Genomic DNA, 12446 nt, shown 5'->3' with positions numbered 1-12446 from the left:
AGCTTTTTAGATTTGTTTTAGACAGTTCATAGTTTGGTTTATGTATAAAAAATCCTGAAAATAGAGGTTTTTAATAAAATTATGTAAAATAAAATATATGTATTATATTGAATTTCATATTTTAAATATAGAGATGGAAAAGTCTTTTACATATATCAAATATTTTAAAAAATCAAAAGTCTAAGAAAAAAATGGGTTTCTAATGTTTAGAGGATAACACCTCATTATGTTTGGTTTCATCTTTAAGAATTAAAAATATTAGAAAATAATTTCCAAGCTCAATGCTAAAAAAGAAAAAAAAATCACAATAGACCGATCAAAATCAACAAAAACTCATATCATATTTGTTTTCATGAATGACGTCTCAAATCAACAAAAAAAAAACAAATCACATCCACAAAAACTGAATAAAGAAGAAGAATTGGGAGATTAAAAGAGATTATTATGCTAAACAATGTTAACTTTTATCATTAAGGATTCATATGCCATTTTATCCACACAAAAAAATCATATGCCTACATAATTCTAACTTGAGTGTGAATTATCCGACTAAAAGACGAAATATTATACTTACATAAAAAAAACTCTTACTATGATTAGTCTTATTGAATGACGCCTCAAATCAACAAAAATGCAAATCACCTCCACAAAATTATAACTGAATAAAGAGGAAGAATTGAAAGATTAATAGAGAGATTCATATGTTTGTATAATTCAAATTTTTAGTGTGAATATCTCCAATTAAAAGACAAAAATATTATACTTACATTAACAAAAACCCATATCATAATATTTCTCTTATTGAATGACGCCTCAAATAAACAAAAATGCAAATCACCTCAAAAACTGAATAGAGAGGAAGAATTGAGATGTTTTTTTTTCCTTAAACAATGTTACACTATTTCTTTAAGGATTCATATGTCACTTTATCCACACACAAAAACTCCATATGCCTACATAATTTCAACTCTAATGTGAATATTTCCGACTAAAAAAAGAAATATTATACTTACATAGGCAAAAACCCATACTATGATTTGTCTTATTGAATGAAACCTCAAATCAACAAAAATACAAATCGCATCTACAAATTTATAATTGAATAGAGAGGAAGAATTGAGAGATTATTATAGAGGTGTACCATGTAGAGAAGATGAAAAATTATAACCGAATAGAGAGAAATAATTAGAGTTAAAAGAGTACTTATTAGAGGGAACATGAATAGGTTGAAACAACCTAATTAAATGATCTTAAATGTGAATATGAAACATAAAAAAAACAAAAATTAAGGTAGGAAAAGCTTGAAAAAATGAGAAAAAAGATAAATCATTTTCTTGTTTTGAGAAGAGGTCACGTCATTACATGTGGTTTCTTCTTTAATATATATATATATATATATATATATATATATAGATTGTTGATCGTTGTTATCGTTAATTCGGTTTTTAATTGCTTATTTTTTCAAGACTTTTATATCATTGTAAACATTTCATTTGCTTGTATTAAACCGTGAACTTAACAACATAGATGATATAATACGATAGTATTTAATACAATATGGTTTAACTTAAATCAAAATCTTTCCTATCAACTTTAGAAACTGTGAGTCGTGAGGCACAACTATGGGCATCTCTTCACCTCATATTATTAGCAAATGGGACCAAACTCGATAATTCTTGGCTTTCATTCAAAATAACATGAACCTCTTTATTTTATTTCTTATTTGAATCTTTTTTTAAATTTGAAATTGTATTAAAAGTTTAAGTTTTTAAATAAATCATTTATGAATCTAATTCTTTTAGCTATTTGAAATGAAAAGAATTTTATTTTGATTACCGAAAAAGTCGTATTTAGAGGTGCATAAAAACCCAAAACCCAACTGCCAACCCAACCTGATTAACTAACGGCCTAGTCGATACAACACAACCATTAAGTTGGATTGTTCAAACGTCTTAAGAACGATCAAAGAATAAATTGTACCTTTTATCTCCAAACAAACTGCATCACCAAATGGTAACTCTCATCCCTTTTTTGAATATGTAAACTTATGAGAGCAACTTCACCATCACCTTGGATGGGGTGAGCCAAAGCTAAAATGGTTGATTGTGTCATTAACTTATAATTTTTGCTTCCTAATCAGCCTAATAAAATCCCCAATATCACTTAAGTTATCTGTAATAACTTAGGGGTTGTTTACCTAAATACTTATCCGGTAAATATTTACTGTTAGGAGTCAACACTATAATTTATTTTATTGGGTAAGATTATAGTACATCAAAACGTATTCCATGCAACTATTTTCCTGGTAAGCGCTTACTCGGGTAAGAGTCGTCACCCTCACTTACCGGGTAAGACTCTCAATTCTTATCCTCGTTCTTACCGGATAAGATTCTTGACCCTTGCCATGTTCATTCGGTGAGGAAAATTACCCGGTAAGTATTTACCGGATAAGCGTTTAGTAAACGGCCCCTTGGTATTTTAATCCGACCAATCCAATCTAACAAAGCTGAGCCTGAGCCCATATGGTTTGGTTTGAGTTATGATTTTCTTTAAATGACATATTTTTAGGTATTGTTTGTCAAACATAAACTAGCTTATAAGACGATGAAATGTTACTTGGAATAACTTATGAGAATCTTTTTGTCATTTTTTCCAATTATACCCTCATTAGTATTATTTATTATTCATTACTATTAATTATTAATGAATAAAACTATAAAAAAATATAAATTAACTATTACTAATATTAACAAATATTTATTAATATTAGTTGAAAATTATTAATTAATTTTTTATTATACATTAATATTAAATATTAGTTATTTAGAATTATTATTAATCATATCAATTATTTCTATATTATTACTATTTTAATTATTATTCAATATATTTAATTATCAAAAAACAAATATAATAATTATAATAATTTTTATATAAGTTACATGAAATAAAAGTTATACTTATTTTGTTTCATAGATAATAGAATTGTGTTAATGTTAACTTATTTTTAATAAAATATTTAATTTAGTTATTAACTATAGTTTTTGAAAAATTACCAATTAATTAGGATGTGTGAAGTTGATCAATTTTATTTTTATAACTATTATATGTAATGGTAATTTAAATCATAAATTAATGCATATTTTTTCGTAACTTTATAATCCACCCCTTCTAACCATAAGGATGGTGTCTGATTGGTTTGAGTTTAGCTCCAAAGATCAAAAGTACCTGGAGATCCCATGTTCAAATCAACTGAGGAATAAAAATCCCCTTGTGACTATGGAAATTCAAATGCGATGACTCCGGACAATTTGCAAAGCAGGTGATCGTCTTAGGATTAGTCGGCTTGCATAGCGGGTTGAATATCCGGGTTAATAAAAAAATAAATAAAAAATCGACCACTTCCTTGTGCGGGTAAGCATTCCATCTGGTCCACCAGCTTAACTGCAGACGATGTCGTTTAAATACCCACCTATTCTCTTCAAGCTTGATTTATGCAGAGAGAGAGAGAGAGAGTGTGTGAGAAAACGGAGAGCTGGGGAAAGGGGCATGAAGCTGATTCTAATTAAGAAACATGCCAGAAACACTACCTATACTTCTACGGCAGACCCCTTTTAGTCTCCGGCGCCGTTAAATACAGTAATTTCTGTTATTATTATACACACAGATGGGGAGAATGCGGATGTCGTCGGAAGACGTGGTATTGGTCGAGGAAAGTAAGAATTCCGGTGATCCAACCGTCGTCGCGGTGAATTGTCCCGATAAGGCAGGACTCGGTTGTGACCTGTTAAGAGTTGTCCTCGAGTTCGGACTCTACGTAACCCGTGGAGGTTAGCAAATTTCTCTTCAATTCCGAGTTTTCTTATTGTTAGCTGTTAAGATTTACGTTTCTGTTCAGAATCAATGCTCAAGTGCAAAATGCATATGAATCTGATAAAATTGATGCTTAAACATTGTGAAATTGCCAAAGGATGCTTGATTGTGATGGTTCTTACAAATTTTTGGTGAATGAAGTATGCAAATAGTATAAATATACTCGACGTTGATATCAGCCTGAAATTGATATGGCTACAACTACTAATTATTCTGTATATTTTAATATTTCCCTGAAATTAAAACGAAAAATACCACAATTTGCAAATTGGGCAATTTCAATATGATATGATCATATGATCAATTATGCATTTTAATCAGTCCATGATTAGTCTTATTGGTTTCAATTCAATGTGATATGATCATTTATCGAGATGATAATGAAAACAGTTTCTGTTACTAGATTTCTCTACAGACGGAAAATGGTGTTACATCGTTTTGTGGGTTGTTGCACGCCCAATCTCACTGAAAATTGATTGGCAGAGCTTCAAGAATCGTCTTGTATCTTGTTGTCCATCATGTTTGCCTGCTTTCTATCTCGATCAATTGTCTGGTAGTTCTAAATCACCTCCACTGTACCTGTTGAAGGTTTTCTCTTTTGATCGAAAAGGGTTAATTCATGGTTCGTACTTTTACCCTCAGAGTTTTCTTATTTCAATCCATTTTCTCCTAACTTGAATCTTGAAATTTTCTAATCTGAATTGCAACCATTGTAGATGTCACAAAACTCCTATGTGAACTTGAGCTAACAATTCAAAGATTAAAAGTGATGACAACCCCAGATGGCAAGGTCTTGGACCTCTTCTTCCTTACAGATAGCATGTAAGTCTTTTTCTTCTTTATAATTACTATATAAATCACTACAACAGACTCGGCTTTATAGGATGCCAAAAATGTCATAATAGACTGTTTTACAAGACTTAAGTTAATAGGACCAAACATTTGAATGTCTTATACAAAGGTGTTACGATAGGATGTCAGAATGCATTTTGGACATCCTTACAAGTTTTTAAGGACAATTTTTTTATATAGTGTCCTATTAGCTTTTTTATAGGACATTTTAGAGAAGCTTCCTATGAACACATTTTTTATAAGACGTTTGTTTTTATAGGACAAATTTTCAAATAATGTCATATAACAATACTAATATGACACTTTCTATATTAAAATTGTCTTAAAAACTTGTAAACATACCTAAAAGCTTACTATCAATTTATCGTAATACCTTTACATAGGACAACAATTGATTGCTTCTATAAACTTAAAAGACTTATAAAGCAGGAGGGTTTTCATAGATAGAAGGAGCGTGTTTATTTAATTGCAAGGGGCAAGTTTGGAAAAAACTTGGCTTTTTGCATAAAGCACCCCCCCCTGAAAGTTTACTGAATAAACCACTTTCTATATCATCCAGTCACTACCAAATAGTCATGTATAGAAATAAACTGGGAATCCCATTAAGCTGCTAACAAATAGGCCTTTAGGCATATTTGACGTTTTATAAAGCCAACTTTCTTGTAGTGGATGCTGTTTGTGGACATGGATGTTAGCTCTTAAGTGATGTTTAATGTTTTCAATAGGAACATATTACACTCGAAAATTGGACGAGAAGAAACATGTGAGCACCTTAATGTCGTGTTAGGCGAGTGTTGCATCAGCTGTGAACTTGAGCTAGCAGGACCCGAGTATGAATGTCAACAAGGGTCTTCTTCCATTCCTGAAGCAATTGCAGAAAAACTGTTCAGCCCTGCCATGGACGATCGTCCACAAGCTCTCAACTATGCATCTGAGGCTACTGTAATAGTCGATAATCTACTGAGCCCAGCTCATTCGTTGCTCCAAATACGATGCCGTGATCAGAAAGGTCTCATCTACGACATTTTAAGAATTTCTAAGGATTGTGATATTCAGGTATAATCATCTTGTTTTCGTTACATTTTCACAGTAGACTAGGTTTAGCTTCAATTACGAATGTAATTGACTTTCAGAAGATTAGTTCAAGATATTATTCAGTGGATTTAATTGTTACATCATTTTGCATATGTTTGCAAGTATTAGTTAGTGTACGCGGTCTTGATACCTGCTTTTATGGTTTGTATGTACATATGTGTATGTATGATTTGTTAAAGTTCGTGAAGTAAATAGACGTGTGTTCCTAGTGAATAACTTGTGTTGTTCATATTCAGATTGCATACGGAAGGGTCACTTCTAGCGTTAATGGGTACCGGAGTTTGGACCTATTTATTCAAAACGAAGAGGGGAAAAAGATTGTGAATAGTGAGAAGCAAGTTGGTCTATGTTTGCGGCTGAAGGAGGAGATGCTACATCCATTGAGAGTTATGATCAGCAACCGCGGCCCTGATACAGAACTTCTGGTTGCTAATCCCGTCGAGCTATCTGGGAAGGGAAGGCCTCGTGTCGTGTATGACGTCACTTTTGCATTGAAGACACTTGACATATGCATCTTCTCGGTAAGTAGTATTAATCATCTCTCATGCATATTTTCCATAATTTGTTGATGGATTTGTGACCTGCAGGCCGAGATCGTAAGACATTCAACATTAGATCGGGAGTGGGAAGTGTACCGATTCCTATTAGTCGAGAATGGAGGATTTGCAGTAAGCAGCAAAGGAGGTAAACAGGATGTGGTGGATGAAGTTAGAAGAAGACTGATGGGGTGGTAAGTGGTAAAGCATTAAGCAGCAAGTGTTAGATGGAGGAGGATGTTGCTTAATTTCAGCCACCTTGTGGATAACATGTTCTTGGAAGCTAAATGTTTTGAATTTGGTAACTTTTACTAATCTTACTGGTTAAGATTCTAACAAAACATGACAGAATATGGATCATTGTTCCACCTTTGACAACACTTTTATGTGACAAAGATAGAAACAAAGTGTTGAAACAAACCTATATTTTATGAATATAACCTCAAAATGAAATATAATTCTATTCTAAAACATCAAATGCGGCTCACACTATATTTTATTCATTATTTTAATTTTATTTATTGTATCTTATATTGTTCAAAATTTCAATTTATTGTCCTCAATACGATTGAGGTTTATAAATTTTGGTTTATTTATATAATTTATTAAATACTAATAATAAAAAATGACATAAACCACAAGGGTGGTGCCTGATTGGTTTGAGCTTGGCTCCAAAGGTCAAAGGTACCAGTAGGTCCCGGTTTCAAATCCAATAAGAAATAAAAATCCTCTTGTGACCACGGAGGTTCAAATGCGGTGACTCCGGCTATCTGCAAAGCAGGTGGTCGTCCTGGGATTAGTCGGTTCGCATAGCGGGTTGGATATCCAGGTTAATAAAAAAAATGACATAGAAAATGCATAAAATAATCAGAAAGTACATAAACATTCTATTTTAGTGTCATTTTAATCATCTTGACGAAAATTTTCTAATGATATATTTTCTTATAAAAAATATTTATCTGATTATAATTTAGTAAATCACATAAATGAATCAAAATATATAAAAGATATAAAACAACTCATTAGAGATAAATTAGTCATTTTATCTGTTCTATCAAGTCACGTCCAACTATATCTTACCAAACATTATATAGTTGATCTATCCTACCATCTTTTGTTATGCCCCACCTGTCTAGATACCAAGCGCAATAACATCAAATGGAACAATATTACTCGGTTAACGCTTAATAGTAAAAATAGTCTCCTTACTGAGATTGTTCGAGAGACATGGTCCAAGTCCGGTACGAGGATGACTCCTTGTTTTTTTATCAGATAAAGATTTTTATCCCTTACCATGTTAATCCAATAAGTGGTTGATAAACCCAAAATCACCCCCCCCCCCTTCAAAAAAAAAAAAACGAATAGTGACTAAAATTAAAGTATAGGGGTTTAAAATGTCAACTGATAGAAGTATGTGGATTAAAATGCACATAGCCCTTTCTATTCATACTACCAGTGAACTCACTGATTCGTCCATCTATTAAATTCTTCTTCCTGTTCCCCCAATTCTTAAAATGAATACGAATCTAGGGTTTCAGCTTTCCACCTGGCGCTTCAATTTCGGTTGAACTTTACAACCGTATCGATAAATTAAGGTCATTCTTTTATGAATTTAACAACATGATTATACTCATCTCTTGCGATTTTGATTCTATATTAACGTTCGTCACTGTTCTCCACTGGTCGCATTTTGTTCCTTCTCTTTGATTTACTCGTGAGCTAAATGTAAATTGTTGCTCTTTTAATTTGATTTTAGATTATTCGATGCATTCCTCCTTGTAAGAGGTACAATTTGTCCATCAAGGTCCAATCGGAATGGATTTGGATTCTGATACCCATTTAACGTCAATATTTCTTTTACCTTGCATTTTTTTTGTCGTAAGCAATTCTGAACGTGAAAATAAGAAATGTACCTCCTGTGTTTTAGTGATGGGAGCATTTGGTCTTACTGATTTAATCGCATTCTTCATAGAGAAAAAAGCTTCGATTATAATTGTTTGGTTTTGGAAGAATTAAGATCATCACATGGCTATCTTGAATTATAATGAATTGTTTAGTTTGTTGGTTTTGGGTAGATTCATTTGGGAGTTGACTCTTTGGGTGATTTTTGGCTGCATATTTTGACTATCTTTTTCTTTTTTGAAGTATATAATAATTATATACGACAAATGGAACAAAAAAACTCGCACACCCTCCTCACATTTGGTGAGGTTAGAACCCTTACTCTCATACCGTTAGGCCAAAGTTCCTTTGGTTTGAGTATCTTTTTTTGGTGGTTGCATGTTGTTTATGAAGTATATCATACCAGGTATTTGATTTTTTTTTCTGAATATTTTTTGCCCGAGTAACATGATCATCGTATTTGGTCTGACCGATATTATCATCGTATTTGGTAGTTGTATGGGGTTCTTAAAATGTGTCAAGTGTACAGTTTATTGGCAAGTTGTGGTAAATTTGTTTTGGAGATGACATTTTGGATGATCTCTTGTTGCCTGTTTTCTGCTGCTGCTAAATTTGGTATATGATGGATTTCTGAATATTTTACATTCAAGTACTTCTGGTGTTCAGTGTGCAATATGAGTCGGGACAGGAGCAGAAGTCCTGGTCTAGCCAAGCGGTTCCGCAGCAGAGACCGAGCTGCTTACCGTGATGCACCTTACAGAAGGGACAGGCCTACATACCGGTATGCTTGTTAGATATACATTTTCAAATTTAATAGATAATTGAAAGGAAATGAGCCATCAGTAGATATCAAATGGCGTAATGAAGAAGGGAATGTATTAACCATATGATGGACCATGATTATAGATTAAAATCCAGCATGGGTTGCACAATTATAATGTCAATGCACATTGCTTTAGTGATTGATGGTCTAAATAATAGGTACATGTTGGCCTTAATTTTGTGTGAATTTTTATGACCACCACTCCTTATGGTCAAGACAAGGGTTTCTACTTATGGTATAGGGAGATATAGTGAAATAGCAGGGGAGAGCTAATGGAAATCAAGATATCACATAATTCTCAAAGCGATCAATTTGAATGTTCCCAAACCATTGATTGGGAAATTCTTTATAATGGCCATTAGATCAAATTTTACAGAAAGTGGGCGGAACCACAGCTTGGTGGTATTCCCAGGCCCCCAACAAAAGAGTTCCATGAAGCTGATTTATTTTTCTTTTAAACAATATTTCCTATTGGGCCCCCAATAAGAAAATGCCACGTGCCCCCAACCTGATGATAAGATCTTGTGATTGCATTTCTTTCACTGTCAAAAACCACCATCTCTCTCCGTGATCTTTTGAAATCCAAACGACCATACTCCACAGACCACTGGTTCACTCGCTCTCAATCGATCATTGACGCCTCGAGTATTCACCATCGGTCACTCTCAATCGCTTATCTCAATCACTCACAATCAATGGATCGTCCCTGGGTTGACTCACTCTCACTTGACCATTATCTCTACTCTCTTGGGCCTCAACTCTGTCCAAAATCGATAGTTGGTCTCTTAGTTCTCCTTCTCCACACAATCTCAAAGCAACCCATAAAAAAGAGATCGAACCAAGTAAAAATAGTCAAACTTTACCCCAACACCCAAATATGAACACAAACGTATTCGTAATGCGTGATAAACACGAACTCTCAACGGAACTGAGCAAAAATAGTCGAACTTCAATCTAATGTGTATGTATTGCTGGGAGAATATTTAATGATATATATATATATATGGAGAGCACACCACCGAATGAAACCTGGAAACTGCTTAAAGGAACCGCCTTAGCCCCTGGGGAGACTTCCCCGGAGGCTAAGGCCACATGGGAAGTTGCCCGGCTTCTCAATGCAAATCAAAACAGTGGGGAATATTAGTTCTCGAGCGGGTTTAGAGGCATGGCAAGCCGCCCGACTTCTTATTTCAAACAGTGAGCAAAGTGGGTAAGCATGCGACTTCTTATATTGTGCCCCCAACAATAATTTTTCTGGATCCGCCATTTGAGGACCAAATAAGGAAACAACTTAAACAGTTAACCAAAAAGAGTTGTTTTTGGGTTATTGTCAGCCTGGTTGAGTGCTAATACCAAGATGGAAGGCAATTGTATGAAGCCGCAGACGGTCAAACTACATGAGTAATGTTCTCAGGGGTATGATGTTTCTTTAGTAAACAAAATAGGCCTTACAAGGATGATCAGACAATACAAGAGGATGAGATGCTTTTTAGTATAGACGGTTTATGCTTTCTTCCTTTTTCTGTGAGCTAACCATTTTAAACTGCATCTCGCTATTCATTCAACCACAGATAGATACGATAGAATGACGAGATTAAAACCCTAAAACATATATCTTGAAATTGTAACTTAATTCTAGTTTGATGCTTACAATTCTGAATTTTGTTTATAGTTGAAAATTAGAACTTTCCTGTTGATGACACTGTTATTTCACAGGCAAGATTATCTGTGCAATAAATGTAAGCGACCTGGACACTTTGCCAGAGATTGTCCAAATGTGACTGTCTGCAACAACTGTGGTCTTCCTGGGTAAGATGAATATCCTTTCGCTACATTTATTTCATGAGTTGTTTCATAAATAAATTGACAGCTTATCCGTCGCTGTACCAAACTGCCATTATTCGATCAAACAACTGCCAAATGTCAAGCAGATAATCAATTCACCTATTGTTGATGTGCAATGAGGGTGTGTTTGGTACGTGGGACAGGAAAATTTTGTTGTTCCACGTTTGGTGCGATACTAGACTGGGACGGGACAAGACTGAATAGGACAAAATCGTAATTTTGTGATAAACTACTAAACTACCCATGTCAAATTAAAACCCTAAAGCCTTGCACAGTATTTTCACCTGCCTATCTTACTCTTACCCATCCGGTCAGCGTATCAAATGCATCCTGATTGTTTTTAATCAAGCATCTTTCAGTAATAACATATTTGAATCCCTAAGATTAACATTTTACGTCTCACTTCTAGTCATATTGCAGCTGAATGCACGTCAACCACCATGTGTTGGAACTGCAAAGAGTCGGGACATCTTTCAAGCGAGTGCCCCAATGATCCCGTTTGCCATATGTGTGGCAAAGTAGGGCACCTGGCTCGTGATTGTCACAACCCAAGCGTTTCGTCCTATGATGCTCGTCTTTGCAACAACTGCTATAAACCTGGCCACATTGCTGCTGACTGCACCAACGAGAAGGCTTGCAACAACTGCCGAAAGACCGGGCACCTTGCTCGCGATTGCCATAACGATCCAGTATGCAACATTTGCAGCATATCTGGGCATGTAGCACGCCAGTGTCCAAAGTCTGGCTCTGACCTGCCGAGCCTGCCAGGCCCGCTTAAGCATGGGTCATCGAGCTTGATGGGCCCACTGGGGACGTCATCGATGATGGATGACCCTTTCCGGGATATGATTTGTCGTAATTGTGGTCGCCCTGGTCATATCAGCCGCGACTGTGTGCCTATGGTTATCTGCAGCAATTGTGGTGGTCGGGGCCACCAGGAAATCGAGTGCCCATCTGCCCGGATTTATGACCCGTTTGACCGTGCATTTCTTGATCCACGCTTTCGTAGGTACTGAAAGAATTTTGGATCAACTCAATGCATGGGCCCACGGGTGGCGGGTTGGACTCACCCTGAAGCTGTGATGTGCATTTGTGGAGGTCCGTGGTGTTTCAAAGTCGCTTTCTGTAGAGCGGTTGGATCCTTGTTTGCTATAGCCATAGTGTAGCTCCTTTTTACTACAAAGTAGTTTGCTAAAAATGTTGAAAATTTTGAGATCTTTGGTGGTATTATTGGAGATAAATAGAACTTTTCTGTTTGGTTTTTCAGTTCTGTATATTTTTTGAAGTTAACGGTTGAATCATTTCGATAAGGAGTTTTTGTATTAACAAAAGAATAAAATAAGATGACTAACGTATATTGTGTCTGTATATATAGAGAGAGTGGGGTGTCTTCCGACCTCCGGCCACCTTCCTCCGGTGATACCTTAGTGTGATACTCGAGCACATATAAGATGCATTGTAATACCACTGTGGTATCATCGGAGGAAGGTGGCCGGAGGCCGGGAGACAGAGAGAGAAGA

The 12446-nt window shown here is 35.0% G+C and overlaps 2 protein-coding genes across 2 annotated transcripts; both read left to right on the top strand.

Annotated features, from left to right (window-relative positions):
• The first annotated feature begins 3491 nt into the window (after nt 1-3491).
• On the top strand, nt 3492-6661 carry LOC112525123 (ACT domain-containing protein ACR9-like). The gene is made up of 6 exons (XM_025135088.1): nt 3492-3830; nt 4277-4495; nt 4590-4695; nt 5451-5781; nt 6057-6341; nt 6408-6661. Exons 1-6 carry the CDS (start codon nt 3668-3670, stop codon nt 6552-6554), a joined length of 1251 nt encoding a protein of 416 aa, XP_024990856.1. The 5' UTR covers nt 3492-3667; the 3' UTR covers nt 6555-6661.
• Nucleotides 6662-7887: 1226 nt separating this feature from the next.
• Nucleotides 7888-12236, top strand: LOC112525337 (zinc finger protein GIS2-like). Its single transcript, XM_025135426.1, has 4 exons — nt 7888-7951; nt 8925-9039; nt 10798-10890; nt 11336-12236. Exons 2-4 carry the CDS (start codon nt 8933-8935, stop codon nt 11940-11942), a joined length of 807 nt encoding a protein of 268 aa, XP_024991194.1. The 5' UTR covers nt 7888-7951; nt 8925-8932; the 3' UTR covers nt 11943-12236.
• The last annotated feature ends 210 nt before the right edge of the window (nt 12237-12446 follow it).

This window comes from Cynara cardunculus, assembly GCF_001531365.2.
Source record: "Cynara cardunculus var. scolymus isolate 2C chromosome LG 13, CcrdV1, whole genome shotgun sequence".
Taxonomy (NCBI): domain Eukaryota; kingdom Viridiplantae; phylum Streptophyta; class Magnoliopsida; order Asterales; family Asteraceae; genus Cynara; species Cynara cardunculus.
The sequence above is the reverse complement of the archived record's forward strand: the minus strand, read 5'-3'. Positions and strand labels throughout refer to the sequence as shown.